This window comes from Borostomias antarcticus, assembly GCF_949987555.1.
Source record: "Borostomias antarcticus genome assembly, chromosome: 18".
Taxonomy (NCBI): Eukaryota; Metazoa; Chordata; class Actinopteri; order Stomiiformes; family Stomiidae; genus Borostomias; species Borostomias antarcticus.
In genome coordinates this window covers 5028338-5051696 of record NC_140251.1, presented here as the reverse complement: position 1 = coordinate 5051696, position 23359 = coordinate 5028338, and the positions used below count along the sequence as shown (strand labels likewise).

Here is a 23359-nt window from a genome sequence, read left to right as displayed (position 1 = left end):
TATTGTAGCCTAAAAGAAAGTCTCTAAAACAACAGATGTAGACTAACGTGGCCTAGGCTGTAGGCTATTATTTAACAAATACAGTAGGTCTAGTAGGCTAATCTACATGCCCACAACACGTCTGTGTTCCTGAAGTCCATTAACTGGGAACGAAAAATGACTCGATGCTCCTCTGCTTCAGGTTGCTGACGCGCTTTCTGGCTACCAAGGAATGCAGCTCTCGCGCAGCAGACTCGTTTGCGTTTTGCGCTCGACATTAGAAGAAATGAAACGTGACAGTAGACTACAGCCTACAGGCAACATGTAGGTCTACATACAGTTCTGTTTTTATTCACAGTAGGGTACAGTACTGTAATGAAAAGCCCACCAGTAACCAGATAGCAGGCAAAAAAAAAGAGTTTTTTAAGCCTGTCCGGTAGACCGGGAGGTTCGGATCTCTTCAGTTCGGATGAGTGGGGTCCTACTGTATTCCCTAAAGTAGCTGAGTAAACACGTCGTCGCCGTCAGTTAACGTGGCTATCCCGACTTTACAAGTGAGACGGCGAGACCAGTAGTTCCTTTTTTGCTCGTTAATGCTTTGCATCCATGTAGGCTAACCTACATTTCTGTAGTTGCTGTTTAATGGTGCATTCGTTTGTGGTCGGACGTGGCAAGTCGCAAGTGGCAAAATACCTACCTCTGACCTGTGTGCATTCGAGCTATAGCGAATGATATGATGATGATATGATATGATATTGACATCAGCCGGCAACTGGGGGCTGAGAAACATATCCGAATTTGCGACGAGGAAGTGCGAGTTCAATTTGCCCCCTCCCAGTTATAAACGAACGCACCATATACCCTGGCATAAGTGCGCTTTTTCATAACCATAGCAACCATTGCTTTATTGTACAAAGACTCAGTAAACTGTAAAAAGACAAGTTCAAGTTGGATTAGAGAGCTGTAGCTGATCGCGCCAAAAAGTATGTTTCCATACATAGCCTACCCATTCAGACCAGAGATTGAATCTGACATGGTGGTGGTGTAGCCTACTTCATTGTAGGAATAATAAGTATGGCTACAACTACACACAGCGCCACAAAATACAATAACAAAATACAGACAACAGCGGCCACTAATGATTTTCTTTTCATTTTGGTATCAGGGCTTTTTCCAGGACTGTCAAATACGCCTATAGACAAATGCTATCCGATTAATAAATGCACGGCAATAAACTTCTGGTATATACAGTATGTATAACGTGTTAGGCCTAGCCTAAGCTTACTTTAGTGCACAGAAAACATTGCCTTTGCCCTTTAGGTCCCTTTATATCTGTAGCCTAATTGTTATTGTTGTTGTTATTATTTTACTATGTCGAATGATTTGCCTGTTTGTGTGCTGCGCGCACCATTGCATTCCTGCACCCTCATTTATTTAATGTATTTCGTTACATAAAAACGAATAATATAGGCCACAACTAGGCTACACACATAGGATATAGATAAAATGTAGTGTAAAACGAAATAATAAAAAAAACAGCGTAAAACGCAGACCGAGGTTGAAATCTATCAATTTGAAGCTCAGGATAATTCCTGACCTGACAGCCCGATGGTTGACAAGTAGCCTAGTCATACTGAACAATACACTTTTTGGCCTTTGGTTTTGTGGCGGCATTTTTGATATTTTTACTTATTGTTTATTTTGTATAGGTTACTCTTTAGTTAAATAAATCTGATTCTTAACTTGAATCAAAGACTTTTCTACCATATTATTCCCTATGAGCCAGGTTATGACATAAGAGGCTGACAGAAAGCCTACTGGGCTATCAGGATCAAAAAACATTTATTTTGCCAAGGAGCAATACTACGCGTGGGCAAGTAGCGACGTTAGCTACGTTCGCAATACCACGCGTGGGCAAGTAGCGACGTTCGTCAGGTTTGTCTTCTCAGTTAGCAAATCCACACGGGCCATAATTACGGGAGCTAACGTGAGCCACGCGAATGCCGCGACCCATGCACACATTGCTGACTTAGGCTACTTCAGGCCGCCGCCGTCGCTAGGACAAAATGTCGTGAGTCACGTCAGTCCTCCTATCAAATACAATGGGAGTCAAATGGATTTCACTCACGTAAACACGTACGTTTGTCAGCTCCGTATGCAGCTCAGTTCGCTCCGTGCGGTAAGAAATGGCACATTTCACCCCCCATACACACACACACACACACACACACGCACACACACACACACACACACACACACACACACACACACAGTATCGTAGTAGCTGATCTTCACTGTCTAGAAGCTAGACAGACATGTAAGTACTGTAGATGCACGCTGTCCAGAATAAGCTCACAGTCCGTGTGGTCTCAGCGCGAGGATAAAGACATGGCTGAGGCAGACTTCATCCACCAGATCATCACTAAGGCCGCATTTACACTGCAGGTCTTGATGCCCAGATCAGATTTTTGTCCATACCCGATTTTTTTGACCGCCTACTTTTAAAAGTGTCCCATATCAGATAGGCTACCTGTACTTACACGTACATACTTGCTTAACACTTGAAACAACCTGCATACGTACACAAGGGTTTGGTTACCTTGGTTACCTAGCAACCATAAGACTCTTGCCGTTGTGGTCTTTGGCCTCCTATTTATTTATTTGTGTATTTAACTTTTAGGGACTTTATTTGATGACACTGCTGCCACGAGCGTTGCTCTTGCACCATGCTCTGCCATCGCGGCTGAAATTTCCTCATAAAAGGCTTTGTTTTGGTACAAACCAGTAATTGGCTTGCACTGCCTCTTTGCCCCAAAGGCTCAAAAGACAGGTTACCTCGGCAGGTGTCCACTGACCTGAGCCTTCATCCTCCATTATCTTTTTAAGCGGGATAGTTGTGACAGGTGTTGATGGATGTAGTTGCGTTGTGTGCGTGGAAGTAACAGTATACGTCATTAAAATGTGAAAAAGTCGCAATGACAGGGAATATTTGTACTGTCCGCTTAGAGGTTCATATCTGATTTATTTCCACATATGATTGAGGCCTGAAACGGATCTGAGAATATCCGATTCCATGTGCTTTTTTTCTGCTTACATGTGCATAATACATATCTGACACAGTATGTGCCACAAGTAAGCAAAAAAACGGAATTGGGTCACTTCAACCAGGCAGTGTAAATGCAGCCTAACTGTAGCCTATAGATAGGCCAGTGTGGAATTGGAGCATATCTTTTCGGGATGGACAGACCGATAGCCTGCCAGATGGTGAAACACTGGTTGTCCATAGATACTGTGCCCATATACATGTATGTGTTACAAAATGAATGAGTGTGCGTGCGTGCGTGTGAGCACGTGTGTGTGTGTGTGCGCATTTGTGTGTGTGCACGTGCGTATGTTTGTGTGTATGTGTGTGTGTGTCTGTGCGCGTGCATGTGTGTAACAGAAAGCTAGAGGGGGAGAGAGAGAGACAAGAGATCTGATCGTGAAGTGTAGTGGAGCAGATTATAACCATTGTAACTGCTGCTCATTTCCTGTGCACACAACAGGCAATATTACACACATCAAACAAAGCAGATCACTAGCAAACTCTGCACACCTCCCAGCTCTGCTTTATACAGTAACACACATGCACATTTACAGAGCTCTTCCCACACATGCATTCACAGGCTCTCTTTGTATCCCATCACCATAACAACGGCCTCACACAGATCATCTGAGAGGGAAAAAAAAACACGAAACAACTCAAGTGAATTTCTCACTCAGTGTGACTCGGGGACGGTGAGAGTAGAAGTTGGCAGCAGCACCTTCGTTTCAGCGTGTGTGTGTGTGTGTGTGTGATCAGCAGGGTGCTGGGTAGAGGCGCGAGATGTTGCTGGTGATGGCAGGGTGAGAGAGAGAGAGAGAGAGAGAGAGAGAGAGAGAGAGGCGGTGGGAGAGATGTGAACTTGAGGAGGAAATAAGGCGAGAGGGTTTTTGGAACGAGGGATGTAACTGACGGCGCACATGGTGAGTGTCTGAAACACCTGCTCCATTCTGTTCTGTTAGTCAGCAATGCTGGCAAAGGGTTAGTTGCATGTGCGTGTGTGTGTGCATCTGTGTGAAAATTGGTGCGCTCTGCTTTAAATGCACATGGATTTCCAAATGTTTTCTTCTGTCGGTGTGCGAGTTTCTTCATCGTACATCTACCTGTATTCCTGCGTGTGCATGCATGCGTGTGTGTGTGCATGCATGCATGTGTGTGTGTGTGTGCATGCGTGTCGAGGTTCTCTCTCCAGTGCATGCGGCTATTATGTAACAAGTGAGGCCGAGGAACCTTGAAATGATGCGGTGCTGTAGCTCTCTCTGTCTCTCTCTGTCTCTCTCTCTATGTCTCTCTCTCTGTGTGAGTCTCTCTCTCTCTGCCTGATCTCATCTCACCTAGAGGAAGCTCATCAGCACGCGTGCTCTGAGCTCAGCACACCAGATACACTTCAGGGAGGTTACTGTGTTGAGTCTTGTTACATGTGCATCACTGTTGGTACCAAGTCCCCAGTGAAAATCTCCTCTCTGAGGTAATGGGTAGTGATGCTTCAGTGATCCTTCATTCTCGTCTCGTTAAGTGAGCGTGGCAAAGAGGGAGATAGATAGATAGTCGTTAGGGTGTATTGATTAAGATCAACTGAGCCTGTGGACATCCCCCTCAGTCTAAGCACTGGTCCTAATCTATCGCCATACCTACAACAGTATGTGCCCTATTCCCCCCCCCCCCCCAAATTTGTACATGCTTGAACATTGCAAACCAACATGACCAAGACCCTCATGCTGTGTTCCAGCGTTCCACAGTGGTAGCATGGCTGTGGAGCTGACGGTATATTATGGGATAGGTGTAGGCTGTGTCTAAGCGCATGGCAGTGTTTGCTCTTGTTTTATGAATGAGTTTTGCATTGCTCAGTAGATGCATTTGTTTTTATGAACATTGTGATTCAACTCAACTTTCAAGAGAGCAGTCTGGTTTGGGCTGAATATAAGAGGCTTTGTTTTCTGATGGATATGAGCAGGAGAATTGCTCTCTGCCCAACAGTGCTTAATTCAGAACACTTTCAGTCTAACTTTGCGCCCATGAATGCAATTAGCCATGTACGCGTTGGCATGACGGTGCCTTCGTCTGGCTACAATAACTGATGCCATGATCCCTGGAGAGTCCGGGCATGTCAATCCCTTATATGTTGCACTTGCCACCAGCTGAATGCAATTTGTTCTTGTTTATAGATACAAGATCTTGGATATAGTCTGATCTTTCCCCAGAGTTTCAAGCTTTTCTCCATATTTCGGGACACAGATTGGATCATAATGAAAGCGAAAGGCTGCACTTGTTTGCAGAAAATGGCCGGGTTTCCCAATAAAGAACCTTCTTAAGGAATCCTTCTTAAGCAACCCTGTGCATGGCAGTTAAGAAGTACTTTGGAGTTAGGTGCTTCTTAACTCGTTCGGGAAACCCGGCCAATATCAGTTCTGTTTCTGTGCATCACAGCTGTCTGAACTTATTTTTAAATCCCCCTCTATATATATTTCGCCCTTAATATCATCCAATATCAATTCAATATCATTAAAACTTAACAAGTTCTGAGGAGAGACAGAAGGAGAGAGTGCGCGCTGACTGCTGGAGTTAATACCAGCTTTTCAAAAGCGGTATTTGCACCTCTATAACCACGTGTGGAAGTTAGCTCATGGATTTAGCTCATGGATTTGGCCCTATCAGTCTAACTGTTCTTATTCAGTACACTATCAGTCTAACTCTTCTAATTCAGTACACTATCAGTCTAACTGTTCTTATTCAGTACACTATCAGTCTAACTCTTCTAATTCAGTACACTATCAATCTAACTCTTCTAATTCAGTACACTATCAGTCTAACTCTTCTAATTCAATACACTATCAGTCTAACTCTTCTAATTCAGTACACTATCAGTCTAACTCTTCTAATTCAGTACACTATCAGTCTAACTCTTTTAATTCAGTACACTATCAGTCTAACTCTTCTAGTTCAGTACACTATCAGTCTAACTCTTCTAATTCAATACACTATCAGTCTAACTCTTCTAATTCAGTACACTATCAGTCTAACTCTTCTAATTCAGTACACTATCAGTCTAACTCTTTTAATTCAGTACACTATCAGTCTAACTCTTTTAATTCAGTACACTATCAGTCTAACTCTTTTAATTCAGTACACTATCAGTCTAACGCTTCTAGTTCAGTACACTATCAGTCTAACTCTTCTTATTCAGTACAGTATCAGTCTAACTCTCACCCAAGGACGCACACACACACACGGACGCACACACACACACAAACACGCACACATCGACGCACGCACACACACACACACACACACACACACACACACAGACGGCAGTGTGCTTCCAGCTTTCATCTCTCACCTGCATTATTAAACATCTATATCCACACGAGTATTATATCATCCAATCATATCTCTCTTTCTGTCTCTTTCTCTCTCTCTCTCTCTTTCTCTCTCTCTCCCAGGCTAACCTGAAGAAGTTCATGGAGTATGTTCAGCAGAGGAACATTGAGAAGATCTCCAAGTTCCTGGAGAAAGGCCTGGACCCTAACTTTCATGACCCAGATACAGGAGGTCAGCAGCACTAATCTCCCCACATACCAGGATGTAAAAATCACACATGCAAGGGATGCTTGATGACTTATGAGAACCGTCTGCTCTCGCTGTGACCCTCGCAGGAAACTGATTCAGATAAATGGTTGTGTCTAGCCCTCCCCGCTGGCTAAATCTGGATTACTGTTTATGCTAATCCTCCTCATGTTTACGTAAATGTTTACACAGCCATTTGTTGCTAGTCTCCAGCAGGGTGACCTGTGGTCTGTTCGAGATGCTGTCTGGATGGGGGAAAATGACTGACAAGTTGTTTGTGTGTGTGTGTGCCTGTGCGTTTGTGTGTGTGCGTGCATGTGTGTGTGTGTGTGTGTGTGTGTGTTTTTTCCGTGCGCGTGCGTGCGTGTTTTTGTGCGCGTGCGTGCGTCTGTGCATGTTTATGTGTGCGTGTGTGTGCGCGTGCGTGTGTGTTTGTATGTGTGTGTGTGTGTGCGTGTGCGCGCGTGTGTGTGTGTGCAGAATGTCCTCTGACTATGGCGTCCCAGTTGGAGGGCTGTGCGGAGCTCATCAAGGTGCTGAAGAGCGGAGGGGCCCACCTGGACTTCAGAACGCGAGACGGCATCACTGCCCTGCACAAGGCTGTACGCACCAAGAACCATACAGCCCTCATAGTGAGTACACTACACACACACACACACACACACACACGCACACACACACACACACACACACACACACACACACACACACACGCATGCGCCCACACACACACACACGCACACACACACACACAAACATACATAAGCAGGAAGCTGTCACAGGCCATTGGCTCTCCAGGTGTGTGCACAAAGTGTCCCTCATTTATTCAGGGGGCAGAAAAAGACAGGGAAAAATAGAAAAAAAGGGAAAAGAGGATTTTCATGGCCTCATCCTCCATCACCAAAGTTTTTAAATGTTGATGTGTATCATAAATTATTTTAAAGGTGTCCTATTATGCAAATTTTCAACAATTTAATATAAATCTTTGGGGTCCCCGAAACATGTCTTTGAGTATTTTTGCTGATAATACCACTCAGAATAAGCGTTCTAGCATGCCTCTATACCCCTCCGTTGACCACGAGATTAGATTAAGCGGATTGAGCGCCTTTTCATATGCAAATGAGCTCAGCTAAGAGCAAGTCAGCAGGCTAGAGGACGAGGGCTGTTGATGCCGCCATTCTACCTCAAATATAGCTGGCTATCCTGGACCATCCACACTCGATGCCACTGTGACAAATTTAATTGTCCTCTCTCCCTGACTAAACATGATAGCGTCAGTGCCCATGTTATTATCTCCACGGTTGCATGCTGCTGCCTCTAGCTACATTCTCTAGCTAGACATCACTAGGGATGGGTCTCGAAAACCGGTTCTATTAAGACCCGGTTCGAGGATTTCGAGAAACTCGATAAAAAGGCAGACCCGAGCTTATTGATTCTGCTATCGAGACTAGCACGTCCTATGATTACATAATGTCAATTTTAAATCTCGTTAGACGAGTCACGTCATTTCAATACATCCACAGTTTGAATAAAAAAAGATACAATGGCCTCCCGCACCGCTTTATTTCTCATTTTGGCGGAGAGAATGGCTAGGCACAACTAGTGAATGAATGAATGACCCACTGTAGTCTAAGTTATATTAAGACGTTTTTGTAGCCTTTAGCAAGCGGATGACAGAGGGAATCTAGCTTGCAAAGAAGACATCTAGATTTAAGGACTGTCAATGTCAATGTAAAATGGCCTAATAGTGTATAGCATAGCACTTGCATGTACAATGCTATAGCACTATCTAGCTGGTTAACGTTAGCAAGCTGCAGTGCTCGTCACAACCAATGGATGGCATTAGTAGCCTAGCAATCGGTTGGCATAGGTTTGCCTTAGGTTGGGGGACAGGGAGGGAGAGTGGGAGAGAGAGAGATGGAAAGAGAGGGAGGGAGGGAGGGAGAGTGGGAAGAAGAGGATGGAAAGAGGGAGGAGATTGTCTTTCTCTAATACTGTTTAGTTATGAGCAGCCATTTGTTATGTAATGGTGTGTTGTTATGTAAAGCACAGCCTATAGGCTACTTTATTTAATTTATATGCAGTATAATTTATTTTTTGTCTTTTCATGTTATGCCCTGTGCACCAGTAGTGTCACAATCCCAAATAAAACAATACCAATTTGGTTCGGTTATAGTTCTTGTCTTTCCATCAAATAGTAGAAAAGTAGGGTATCGATGTAGGGGTGTTTAAAAGGTGATTGTTTTCATCCACTACATTTGTCAACGGCCAACCATTCATACCATGTGATTTGCGGCAAACGAATGTTTGATAGACCACACATGGACGTACCCTTTCTGCGCTCAGATCTGCACTCGGATCTGAGCTACTCTGATAAATAAGGGCCAGTAAGTGCTCTCTCACTCCTGGCCTCGCTTGAAAAGGTCTGTGGCCCTACTCTGAGCATGAGTCACTACTGAATGAGTCTGTCCTTTTTGAATGGCTCTGCGTCCTCATTACAAAGCTTAGGGCCAAATCCACAAAAAGGATTGCGCGGCTTTTGTGGCGGAAAACCCTGTGCAAATGAGACAAAAAATAGGATCCAATTCACAAAGCTTAAAACTCAGAAGGGTCTGTTTTAATGAATCGCCCAGCGGCATGGACGTAGGTAGGCTAACACTGACTCCCAAAATCAAACATACAGTAGCTCAGGAAGAGCAAAGAGGAACGCCCACCTACAGTATTATATCCCACACAGCGCCCGCTCCCCTCCCTCTACAACCACAACCCGCACACACCAACACACAAACAGCAACAACATTATAAACACGGGTCGCTACAATATGATATGATATTTTCTGATTATTGGTCAAGTGCAGTAGGCATTCACTTCGTAGGCTATCACGTTTCATGCAGCTCTCTCACTGACTGAAACTTCACTAACCCTGTCGTTTCCATTCTGTGGATTTCTACAGTAGGCCTAACTAGGAAAAATAGAATTAGAGACAAATGTTCTCTTTACAGCCACGAAAAGCAAGCAAGGCTGAACCAAGTGATGTGTGTTTTATCTATCCAATCAAAATCAAAATCTATGCCAAACCAGCAAAATATAAAGACAAGAAAAAGAAACCAGTTAAATTATTTCCTCAGTAGAGTTGTAGCTTCCTTGTTGCTTGTTTGTTGAACATCCTGAGTAAACGACCCTTCCAGTCTTTTTCCCGAAATCGTTTTGTAAGATCCATTTCAAACGTGTCTTTACAGCGTTTTAATCACTTCCCGTCTACAGTGAGAGGTTCAAATCTAATAAATACATCTCTTGACAAATCAGATGTATCTCTCACCAATATTTTTGTTATTTTTGCTATTTTTCTTAGTGTAACGTTACATTAAACTTACAGTAAACTGAGGGGGGTAAGCCTGACCAAGCCCCCTCGTATTGCCAGGCCCGAAGGGATCATGGCAGTAGTTATTGTAGCCACATGGCCGTTGCTAGGAATTCTGGGCCCCCTTAAACAAGACATTTCACCAACACAAACATGCATGGATACCTGCAGTGATAACTGGCAGAGCAGGCCTTCCGGCTCTGGAACCTGGCATAGCTGGTCTAGTCTGAGTTCTGCCGACCGGCTGCCTGGGCACTGGAACATATAGTAGAGGTAAATTAGCTCAGATTAGTCAACTCAAGTAGTACTCTTTTGGGACTGTTGAATGCACTTTATTATATTACCTTCGTCACTGGAGTCATAGCGCGTGTTGCGCTGTCTCTTCCTTGTGTCTTGGGAGTTAATCCATTGATGACTGCTGCTCAAACACCTTCGCCAAGGCACTGGCTACTTCATAATGCTCTGTGTGTTCCTCAGCAGAGACAGAGGTTGTCATGGCTCCTCTTGATGTGCTTGTGGAGGTAGATCTGGGAGGTATAGGAGAATGGGCACTCAGAGCAGGAGAACACCCAAGTCTTGCACAACTCTAACATCACAGCTAGGAGAGCGAATGAGAGAGACCATTAAAAAGGATTATCTCACCTGTAGTACAAGTTCAAATATAGAGTGATTATACGTCATTGTAAATGAGAGCTTACTCTCAATTGATTCACGAGGTTAAATAAAGATTGAATGAATATGTAGCTAGTGGGGGGTTACAACCACACAACTGTGGAGAGAGAATGAGACACTTGGTTCCCTCCTCTACTGGTGTTCATGGCCATGGCCACACACACCTGGAATACTCCAACCCTGATTTAAAGGCATAAAAGTGGGGAACACATTCTTGAGACGGTTCCTAAAACTGGAGGGAAAAAAAACGGGAAAATGATCTTCCCTCTCCTCATCACTCACTTCTGCATGGGGCTGAGCTCTACCCTGTCAGCAGTGGCAATACATGGGATAGCGGCTCAGCACACAGGAGAACTGCACAGAGAGGAAGGAGGAGAGAGAAAACCAACAACAAAAAAGGCAAGAAGGGTTAATAACTGAGCGAATCTTGCAAGTTTGCACTACAGGGAAGCAATTGCTCAATTTCCCTGATATTGTGGCGTCAGTGATGCGTCTTATGAATCTCACATGTCTACCGCTAACATTAACTCAATATCAATATCCCCATTTGTTTATCCCGTCTATGGAAACGTATGTGCATTTGTACTTACGTGTGCCTGCCTTTATTGATGATCAGGTGTTTCTCCACCTAAGGGCTGGCCAGACAGAACCATCAGAGACCATTGGGCTGAGCTGAGGAGAGAGCGACATGTTAGAGTGTATGTGTGCATATGTATATGGTGCTCTTCTGTTAATACTCATGAGGGCATTCAACTGAACAAGACTCACAGAGCCTGTGGTGCTGTCCCAGGACTGCCCCTGGCCACGCCTGTCCCCGTCTTAGCGCCTCTATTAGTAGTCCACATCATGAGTACCTATTATGCAAAATTTGGATTTGTATGTGAGTGAAAACGTAGTACACAATTCTTTACCCGTTTGACAGAATGAGCAACCATTTCAACAGTTAAGAGTAACATGAAATCCACCAAGATGGCTGCTGTAACCAAATGAGCCAAGATGGCTGCTATAACAAATCCTGCTAGCTAGCCTAGCTCCGTTGTTGGGGCTTCTAGTATTCTGTTAACATTAACTTCGGAAAAATGAATGCCTAAAAACGAACACCTACTAACGGTGTCGTGGGTTAATGCGAAATCAATGAGTAAGCTAATTATCGCATTTTATTCCAAGCGATGAAACAGTACGAACGTGCAGGAGCTCGCGCGAGCCTGCTAGACTCGAGAAGACTCCACCATTGCCCGAAAAAAGGCTAATCACGTTAGCTGGCTAGCTAGTTAGCTAACATTGGAAAGAGAGCATCTGCATATAGATAATCATTACAAAAGGGTAGCTTGCACATAACGTTGGTGTTTTATCTGGGACGATACCAAAATACATAGTATGTATGTATACATACTAATGTATACATTGAAATTGAGATACTTACAGGATCTGTGTTGTCGCGGGGACAAAGACAGCGTGTTGGTCTTTCTCCATCGCTTCTGTTTCAAACGGGGCGGAAGTTTCACCCCTCCTCGTTCTTCTTCTTCTTCGCTGGGTTTAGTGGCGGATCGCAAACAACTTTAATGTGCATACAGCCACCTACTGGCACAGAGTGTGTAACTTGTTTGTCTAGTTCTTCAATTGTGTCACCTAAGAAAGTAGCCCAATGCCTTGCATTCTACGTTCACTGCTCAGCGTTCATTGCTCACATTTAGGTTGCAAAATTAGGACTTTATTCATAGGCATATTTTTTATAATTATTTTTATTAGGCCTAGACTGCAAATCTTTAGTGTTAATATTAACTGTAAATGAGAAATTACACACAAAACAGACATGCAGGATTTCTCCTCATTATTACAATTCTGTAACTGTATGACTTCAAAATGTATTTTAAAACCTAAGTAATTTACAAATGTTCTGACCCACTGTGACACATTTCCAATAAAGTCAGATTGGGACTGTGATGTAACCACATTGTCACGTTATTTAATTACATCGTAGTTACGGATTTAAGCAGCAGTGGCGGCTACGTTCCCTTACAGTGTCCTTGAGGGCGGCTATTTTGGTTATTTTGCGACTGAAAAGGCAAGTGTCAGCTAGGTGTCAGCTAGGTCCGCTGCTGGTGACGTCGCAAAGTTACCACAATTACACCAATGTGTCCCGTCAGTTTTACGTACTGTGTTAGTAGGGTAGCTAGTGCTAGTATTTGACAGCCAGCCGGTATGTGACATTAATGTCAAAAGAGGTGAGACTTGCCAGCATGAACCATGGCATGAACCATGGCAAACCATTTAAGAAGGGGGATATTGCTCAGGAAATTAAAACTTTTTTCATCTGTATTGCATTATTTGTGGCTTAAATAGAATTCTGATGCAGCATTAGTGTGACTGATCTACATGCAGAATAATTTCGTCATCGAAAGAGGGACCTCTTGTTTTTTTGTCACCTTTCACTGCTAACAACGGCGCTGTGTAGCCAGACGAAGGTACCGTCATGCCAGACAAGCGCAAGAACGCGTTCATGGCTAGTTAGAATCATGGGCGCAAATTGCACACAGTTGGCAAATTTGTGGGCGTGTTTGCCCGGGCATATCATTAGAGCAAAATGTTTTGTGGATATCGTGCTAAACTGGAGCAGATTTCCGTTGCAATCGCTGTGCAAAATATCGAGCTATTAGCGGGAGCAATCCATTCTTTGTGGATTTGGGCCTTGTCTCTATTGAATAGGCCTGACTCATTACAGAGTGGGTTTTGCATATCATCGATAGTCATAATAGAAAGTTCCAAACTCTTAATTGGGCCGTTACCTAGACCTAGTAATCACTCAGGGATACAGTAGCATTACTGCACACATATAAACCACCAAGTCTTTGATAGTAACCCTCCTCCTCCTCTTCCTCCTCCCCCTCCTCCCTGTCAGACGCTGTTGGACCTGGGTGCGTCACCTGACTATAAGGACAGTCGAGGGTTAACTCCTCTGTACCACAGCTCCATGGTGGGAGGAGACCCGTACTGCTGTGAGCTGCTGCTCCACGACCACGCTCAGGTGGGCTGTGTGGACGAGAACGGCTGGCAGGAGATCCACCAGGTAACACCTACTCACACTGTATATGGGCTTTATTACACACACACACACACACACACACACACAGATATATCCCCAATATTTCCCATCGAGTTTTGTCATGATACATCACAGTATTTGCAGAGAAAAGCAAGTAGGCTACAAAAATCTGGTTTAAATGAAATAGGGTGTCCACAATGATAAATGAGGCCCCAGGTGCGTAGACTAGGGTAGAAAAACCTCGCAAAAGACAGTCAGACCGACAAATCCTCCTGCCTGACCGGCAAAAAAAGAACTATGAACTATTCCATTTTTTGGGAATTAACTTAGTTCATAATTTGACATTTTGAACTTGAACTTGAACTAGTTTGTTTTGAAAATTGTGAACTGAACTTGAACTAGTTCATTTTAAAAAGGAACTTTCCCAACACTGGGCCTCTGTGTGCTTTTGAGAGTGAGTGTGAGTGAGTGTGTGTGTGTATGTGTGTGTGCACGTGTGTGTGTGTGCACGTGTGTGTGTATGTGTGTGAGGGTTTTGAGTGTAATCAAGGAGACAGTTTTGGGAATCATCAAAACACTCATGGCAGCCAGAGTCAGATAGCAAAGACAATCTGCAGAATGATAATAGCTGTGCTTTCATGTGACAGACCTGAGAAGATTGAATGTCTTAATGTCTTAGCGGATCTCACAGTACACTTTCATAAATCCATGTCTTGGAAAGTTCAGTCCAAGAACAGTGGGCCTCATTCACAAACAAAGTTAAGAACTTCTTAGGAAGCATTTCTTCTTTAACTCCACTTACACCGTTTACAAGAAGACTGACATTCACCATTGTTCTCACATGTGGGAACTAAGAACAGAATCTACGAACATGGACGAGCAGTCTTAAGTAGGCTATGGACTATTCGTGTGAAAGACATCATTTCATTTAAAATGATTAGTGATTGCGTTTACTTCAAATCTACAATTGTATAACATTATATGATTCCAATACTATACTATTTGTATCATTTATAATGTCCTATAAAAAATGTTTTTCATCAAAGCGAGAGTCTTTCCAATAATATCCCAGATGCGCTAGGTCCAACTGTGTGCCCTTCTCTGGATACAGCGTTCACTGAATGAGTAAGCTTATATCATCCATGCATCTTACTGACGCTGCTAAATATGACAGGTGGAATCCGGTATTTAGATTTTCGTTTGGGCATGCCACGTTGACAGCTGTGTATTTTATAGCCTACATTTTTGTAGAATGTTGTATATTGTATTATATCCCTTTGACATTTTGCACTGTTCTGTCTCGCTATGTTTATGCACCAAGGCAAATTCCTTGTAGGAGGAAGCCTACTTGGCTAAATAAAAATCTGATTTTGATTGCCCACTCTGGATTCGACCTGCATTCCTCTGACTTGCCAATGCACCTGACACAACCCCGCCTTAACCATTATGCTATCAAAAAGTTGCGTTCATTATTCGGTATTCATTCTGAGTGACATCTGCGCATGTCCTTATTTGGGGCAAGCGGGGAGTTTCTAATTTGCATAAAGTTGAACTTCAAATCGAGCTCAGATCGCTGGTATTGCGTCGCTCGCAGCCGCCGAGGCGTCCGTCGCCCTGTCGCCAGCTTCCATTGAGAATGAATGGCAGCCGGCCGCTCTCGTCGCCCAAGTCGCTCGCTGTGTGAGTGCACAGTTAGGCGGTTTCTATCTCCCAGCGCTCTGCTCCTCTCCCTCTCTCCTCCCCCCTCCTGTTCTCTGCCGCGTGTGTCTGGAGACCTCTGTGGTTACCCTCGTCTCTCTGGGGGAGGGGTGTGATCACCATGACAGACAACATCTGTCCAAACACATCTGCGACACTGCTCTCTTCCTGAAGGGTTTGCTTAGGGGCCAGGATACACTCAAAGATAAAGGAGGAGAGAAGGATGGAGAGTAGGGAGAGAGGATAGGAGAGGACAGATAGAGAGGTGTGTGTGTGTTTGGTTGGGGGGGGGGAGGGGGGAGGGGGTTGTCATTGAAGGAAATAAGAGGCGGGGGGCGATTATAAGAATATTAAAAACAAAAAGCAACGTCTTATAATGATGGAACTGTTAGGGTTTGTCAAAAGGTTAGGGTTTGCCTCAAAAGACAGGAAATTTAAATGACCACCAGAACTTAAGCCCAATTTATGCTTTGTCGAGCGACACTTTTGACGTCATGGGCGACACTTTTTTTGTGTCGCACACCAACAAATTTTTCTAATGTCGCTGACTCTGTCACATATTCGCGCTCAAGTGTGATTGGATAGATAGATAGAAGGCTTGTGCGTTGCCATAGATATGCTTGTTCCGCAGCCTTGTTTTAGTTTTGGCTGTCATGGAAGGAGTAGAGGAACGTCTCTCCGAGCTTGTGAGGAGATATCCCCATCTATACAATTCATCCCTGCCCCTTTACATAAATTAGGCTTAACTCTACTGGTGAACTAACACGGTTTTTGTGTGAAGGACTACAAGACTCAGGATTACAAGACTCTGAATGTGTGTCTAGAGAGGTGTGGAGAAGGAAGAATAATGACAGCTGCTGCGCAGCACTGGGTCGGGGCCGGGCGTTTTGAGGAGGAAGGAGGACACAAATGACAAAAACATGAGGGGCTCTGCCCAGACTAATTATTTAAAACTTCTTAAATTAAAAACATATTTTAAATCATATGTCTGAAATCCAAACAGTACAAGGCCTGAGTAGGCATTGGCATGTTTATTCTGCATCGTCCAGGGTTTGAACTAACAACCATAGACACCAAGGGAAGGTCATCTTCTTGTTGAGCCAAGTGAGAAGCTAGCAGTTTGGCCTTTGCTTGATCTAATAACACTTAACTGTAAGTTCTACAAAAGAACGTTCTCAAATAAATTTAAATCACACAAGGCGTGTGGCAGCCTTCATGTATGTATGTATGTATGTATGTATGTATGTATGTATGTATGTATGTATAAGTGGTGTAACGATACACTACTCTCACGATACGATACACGATATTGGGTTGATGATAGCAATACGATACGATACACTAAGGGCAGTGTGAAGCGTTGCAGTAGTGCTGCTGTTCACACCAATAGTGCATTTCTCCACATTTCTACTCCACTACACTTTGTGAATTTAGAGCTTAACTGTTGTAATATCATGGATAGGCCTAGAGACAAAAGACTGTTTGCTATCAACGTTGTGTAGCCAGTGTTCACTGATATACAATAAACATATCATGATATTGTTTTCACCTTGACGATACGTATTGTGACGTTTCTGTATCGCGATATATTGTAGCACGATATATTGTTACACCCCTAGTATGTATGTATGTATGTATGTATATATGTATGTATGTATGCATGTCTGCATGTATATCTATCTATCTGTCTGTCTATCATCTAACTGCTTCATGCATGACAAACTGGCTGGGGTGTGAAACATTTTTTGGCTTTTTTCCTAATTGCAGAGAAACTGCAGCTGTGCTCAATCTGTGCCAATCAATCTGGCCAGATGTACTGTAGTCCTAGGTGGGGGGTTTCCAACAGCAACGTCTCTGATTGGTGGAAGGGGATGGGATGAGGACAGATTTCAAAATACAATTCGACAGTATTTGAGATACTGTATAATTCTGAAAAATATCACACTACATGTACCATGTCAGTGAAATGTCATTTTTTCCATGAACATTGGAGATTTTGCAGTGAATATGAGGAGCATGGCTGTTTTTCAGATAGCTCTAACTCAAAAAAGGTACAACAAAATTTTTTTTACAAACAAAAAAATGTCAGAGCTTATTTATACCATAGGAATCCTGGATAAACATAGGCCTACATACTATGATGGGAATGAGTTGTGGGACTCTGGACTGAGCATGGATTCACTGATTGACTGAATTGATTGGATTGAACACAGGTGGGACTGATGTAAGCAGACAAAAGACTGGTCAGATGAAAAGATGCAAACAAGATGAAGAAATAGTAACAGTAACTGTTACAAATTAGGAACAGGTTGGCCTGATCTACCTTGAAGCATTTTCTACAACTACTAGAGGGTGACAAACTAGCACTTTTTTTTTTTAATACAGCAAATAAACTATACTCAGTTACTCGCAAGGACAAAGTCTGCATAAAGGATAATAGCTAAGGTAAACTATGGGGGAGTGTGCATGAGGCAGAAGAGGAGGAAGGGGAGAGCAATGCCATACATGAGCCTGTCAGCAGAACTGCTTGGACCATAATTTAAAACTTATTTAACTTAATATTTCTTAATTTAAATCATGTCACTTAATCATGTCACACAGCACAATGAGTATGCATTCACATTTTTACTCTGCATCACCCTGGGCATGAACTCACGTTACACCAAGGGCAAGTCATGATCTTTCTATGACAAGCAATCAAAGGTTGCATGTAAATTTCACTGGTGTATGTAACTTAGAGGTTTCATCAGTTTCCACAAAATGTTTGTTAAAGGCACAACAAGGGGTAAAAAACTAAAGACTAAACAATAAAACCAAGGTACACACTTAACACACTCACACACACTTTACACACTCACTTAAGTGGAGAGCAAAAGACAAAGATTACAAACAAGATGACACAGGAAACACCAGGGACAATGCACAGCTGCAGCAAATCATTAACAGAAAAAGATCTGGGGCCTCATTTATAAACGTTGCATAGAATCCACGTAACTAAGTGTGCTTAGCTAAGTACGAAAATATACATACAAAAATCTCAGATTTATAAAACGCTGCGTATCACAGCCCATGTTGACTTACGCCACGCCAACGCCAGCTGCCCTTTATAAATCACAATCAACACTTAAAGAAGAATGCTCGTTTTTGACAACCTGGACCTTATTTACGACATATTATAAGACGTTTGACTCACCGAGATCACTTTGGTGTAGTTTGTAGGCATGTAGAATACATTTAAAATCCAGCGCGAGCCAGTATATCCATGTAATGGCAGTGGTCGGGGCACTTAGAATGCAGTTTCTAAAAATCTATTTTCTGCCGCGAAACGGTTGTTTTCATCAATCTGTCTTTATGAATCGCTAGTTGTCTTGACACATTTTCAAACAGGCTTTATTTTGATAAACAGATCACATATTCGGAATTTACATGGTAACTTTGTGTAGGAAGGAAATTATTACAAAGTTGATAAACTAACACACAGTCCGAGAGATTGAATTAAAAGTCTGTTGTATTTGGAATGCTGACAGTGTAACAGGCGCATTAATTTCTAACTGAGATGAGGCTCTAGCGAGATTCTACAGGACTTTATACTCAATACAGTACACTCCGTGACTCACGCTCAACCAATCAGAATGCTTGATTTAATCTACCCGTATTATAATAATGGATACCAAGATTTCAGCCCAGCTGTTCACAGATCAAGATACTGCGGGGGGCAGGTTACTCTACCAAGGACATCAGAATGTTACTACGCGACATTTGAAGTACAGCCTAATTGTTTTGATAAGACTGACATAGAACACATGCAACCGCTTGACTGTAAATTGCGTGTGGATGGCTGTAGGCAGTCAAATCAAACAAGCTTGACATTTATTTGGAAACAGCAAGCATGCATTGATATATGTTTGCCCATATTACCTTACTTAGCATACAGCTAGACTTCCGTGGCTCGACTTGCTACTGTATAGGCCTACTAACTCACCACTCGCCCGCAACGAACCTGGACTACGCTGTTTCAACACCCCTCCCCCCCGTTACCTGTTCATATTCAAATTAACTGGATGGATTTGTTTCATAGCCAGTAGGCTAATGGATGTGGGGGAGGGGGTTGCTAGTCGTTAGAAAGTTCCAGGCTTCAACCGTGCTCCATTCCATTTCAAATTTGTGCCGGTCTGCCGCAGGTGTTGGGCTGAATTCGATAGTTTGATTGAAAGAGGCCAGTCCTGATTTCAATAGCAACTAGCCATGAACGGAATGTAGTCTACTGCATTTACTGTGCAACATCAACTGTTCAACTGTCAAAACGAATTGCCAACAAACTGATTATTGCCATACTGGCCAGTTATTTTTCCGCACATAGAAATAAACTATTATTATACAACTACAGTAGCCTTATAGCCTACATTTGATTGTTGTTATATGCTACAGTATGTAAATTAGACATTAGGCCTATAATTGAAGAATAAAAGGTAGCCTGCTATTCTAAAGCCCAGTTCAGTCCAAAGATTCACAACAAGACTGCTTGCAATAGGCAATAATAATTCTAACCCTATTCTATTATATTCTCGCTTATTGCATGTCGTTATGCGCGTCATGCTTTTTGTTATAATGTTGACACTGTGCGTTGCAATAGACTAGACTTTGTGTGGTTACTGTTGTTTCCTTATGCTGTGCGTTATTGCTGGTATTCGCAAATAGAGGGGCGGCATAATTGTGTTTTGCCTAGAGCGGCAGAAATGCATGCGCCGGGCCTGCCCCTCGTTTGTCGGAGTAATAAAGAGAGATTTGTCCTGAATTGCCTGTCCTTGAAATGGTCCTGGATATGAGTTGTGTTACCGACTGTGTGTGAGTGCAGAGCGGGTGTGGTGTGTGTGCAGAATGGAAATGTGGGGAGAGCCACTTGGGCAGTCGTGGTACTGTAGCGCGTGCTTTGAATCAAATAAATCTATCATCATCATGGGTTGGTAAATACGGGTTGAAATGAACTAGTCTTCACTCTTCACTGGTTTAGCGCTATTTATTGATTGTATATTGCAGTGTCGTTACTCTGACTGCATAGTTGAAAATAGGGGTTGAAAATGTGGGCTTTCTAGTTTCCAGTTATGCGGAATTCTGTGACCACCGGATTTTGTGACCGGTCACAAGATCCGGTGGTCACTGTTTTCCGCATGTTAATACACTGAAATTTCGGTGTATTAACGCACCGAAATGTTTGACCATCGGATTTTGTGACCGGAGGTCACACTTTTCGGTGGTCACAGATTTCGCTGTATTAACATGCGGAAAACAGTGACCACCGGTCATGAAATCCGGTGGTCACAGAATTCCGCATAACACCGGGTTTGAATCTAAATAATGAATGAAGTCTGATCAGCTAAAATGATTATGCACTTTAAATAACCAATTTTATGTCGGCTACTGTCTCTGCTGTAGCTAATCCAAAAGAGCAGAAGTTTCGGAATTCAGACCGGTCAAACTGAGAAACGTCGCCTACATTAGGCTATAGGCCTACCTACTGGTCAGATTATCAGACAAGCCTAGTAGCCTCACTGTAGCAGTGCTTTACTGCCCCTTGTTGTTGCGGGTTGTAATATGTTTTTCACCGCCGTCAAGACTGGCACACTTTTACTTCTGAGGACTGACAGACAACACAAACAGACGAAAACAAAGAGAACACTCAGACTAACTGACTAATTAACTATCTATCTATCTATCTATCTATCTATCTATCTATCTATCTATCTATCTATCTATCTATCTATCTATCTATCTATCTATCTATCTATCTATCTATCTATCTATCTATCTATCTATCTATCTATCTAGTTAAACTAACTAACTAACTAACTTATTACGGGCCAAAGGCCTTGGTGAACAGGTAGATTTTGAGGGCTGATTTGAAACTGTCCAGGTTTGGGGCGTTACGTATCTCTGTGGGGAGAGAGTTCCAGAGGGTTGGGGCACTGTCTATCTGCATCTTGACCCTCATCTCCGCCAGCCTGACCTCTTCATGGCGCCTGGTCCTTATGGGCACAGGAGAAGCGCGAGCTGCTGCACCCAGCGGCGTTTGGCACAGCTTTGATTCATCCTCCAGGAGGTCAGGTCTAGGAGGATTCAACCTCCACGAGATCAGGTCTAGGATGATTCAGGCTCCAGGAGGTCAGGTCTAGGATGATTAAGCCTCTAGGAGGTCAGGTCCAGGATTATTCAACCTCCAGGAGGTCAGGTCCAGGACGCAAGCTGATTCCACATCTGCACCTGAGAATGCCTCCTATACTCTGCAGAACCGTGCAGATACACCCACCTCTCTCTCTGTCTTCCTCTCTCTCTCCCTCCCTCCTTCCCTCCCTTGCTCTCTCTCACTCTCTCTCTCCTTCCCTCTCTCTCTCTCTCTATCCTCCACAGCGTTAGTATTCCAGCAGGGCCTGTGGTCAGTAATAGGATACACAGCGGAAGGCCTGATAAGAGACAAACAATCCCGACATCATTTGTCCTCCGTCGTGATGTCACACACACTTCAGGCGAGAGCAACAGGGAGGAATGGCAATTTATTACTGAGCGTGCGAGCGCTTGTTTTGGTTTCAGACAGGCCTTGAGAAATGATGAGAGGAGATGAGATGAGCGGGCTACTTCTTTTATCGCCTAATCGCTATTTATTTATTTTATCACTGTATCGCTTTATTTATTTATTTATTTATTTATTCATTTTTTGATGGAACGAAGGCTGACCTCTCCAAGGTCGTTCCACCAGCTAGAGCAGTTGGTCCAGCTCTGTGTGGTCCAGGGACATACATAGAGCCTGCGTTTACTGTGTTCTGTCATGTGTGATATAGAATGACCATGTTGTGAACCTCTTCCCCCAGGCGTGTCGCCATGGTCACGTGCAGCACCTGGAGCACCTGCTGTTCTACGGAGCCAACATGAGTATCCAGAATGCATCTGGAAACACGGCCCTGCACGTCTGTGCTCTCTACAACCAGGTACCACTGTGTGTGTGTGTGTATTTGTGTGTGTGTGTGTGTGTTTGCATGCATGCTTGTGTGTGTGTGTGTGTGTGTTGTGTGTGTGTGTGTTTGCATGCATGCATGCTTGTGTGTGTGTGTGTGTGTGTGTGTGTGTGTGTGTGCGTGCGTATATATGTACACATGTATAGTGATAGGACAGATTGAATGGGGAGATTTGACAGAGAGATTGGGGCTGAAGCCTCACACAGAGGGATGTGATGGTGTGTGTGTGTGTGTGTGTGTCAGGGAGTGTGTATGAGGTCAACAGGTCAGATGAGAGGAGGTTAAGGGAGAGAGAGCCAGGCACACTCCTTAGCTTGCCACCATAGTGTTAATGCTGAGCCTTTTTCTTCCATGCATATATCACACAATGTAGCTGCGGTAGCGTGATTATGGGTTTCGGTCACAATATCAATCACAATGATTTCTGCAGGATCAAGAGTAACTTTTCACTATGATAGTACACTGTACATTTACGTGTGATGAATGAAGATCTGAAATCTAACCACAAACTCTTGGTTGGAGTTTGTATACACTTGGAGGGAGGAGTAAAGGGAGTACAGTACATCAAGGGCGGGAGTACTTCTTCAAGAAGTACAGTACTACAACGACCCACCCTCTTAGGCACCTTTTGCATTCTTACACTGTAAAGGAGGCTTTTCTCTGGGCAAGAGAGATATATAGATAGATAGATAGATAGATAGATAGATAGATAGATAGATAGATAGATAGATAGATAGATAGATAGATAGATAGACAGACAGACAGACAGACAGATAGATAGATAGATAGATAGATAGATAGATAGATAGATAGATAGACAGACAGACAGACAGACAGACAGACAGACAGACAGACAGACAGACATATATCTGAGATCTATCTATCTATCTATCTATCTATCTATCTATCTATCTATCTATCTATCTATCTATCTATCTATCTATCTATCTAT

General features: G+C 43.3%; 1 protein-coding gene across 1 annotated transcript in view; it reads left to right on the top strand.

The window, feature by feature from the left end:
- shank3a (SH3 and multiple ankyrin repeat domains 3a) overlaps positions 1-23359 on the top strand; it is a gene marked incomplete at both ends in the record, with an annotated part of 197232 nt that overhangs the window by 58169 nt on the left and 115704 nt on the right. The window contains 4 exons of the mRNA XM_084453217.1: positions 6502-6610; positions 7106-7257; positions 13559-13726; positions 22264-22380. Of these exons, the coding sequence (XP_084309343.1) occupies positions 6502-6610; positions 7106-7257; positions 13559-13726; positions 22264-22380 (546 nt within the window). The remainder of the gene's footprint in view (positions 1-6501; positions 6611-7105; positions 7258-13558; positions 13727-22263; positions 22381-23359) is intronic.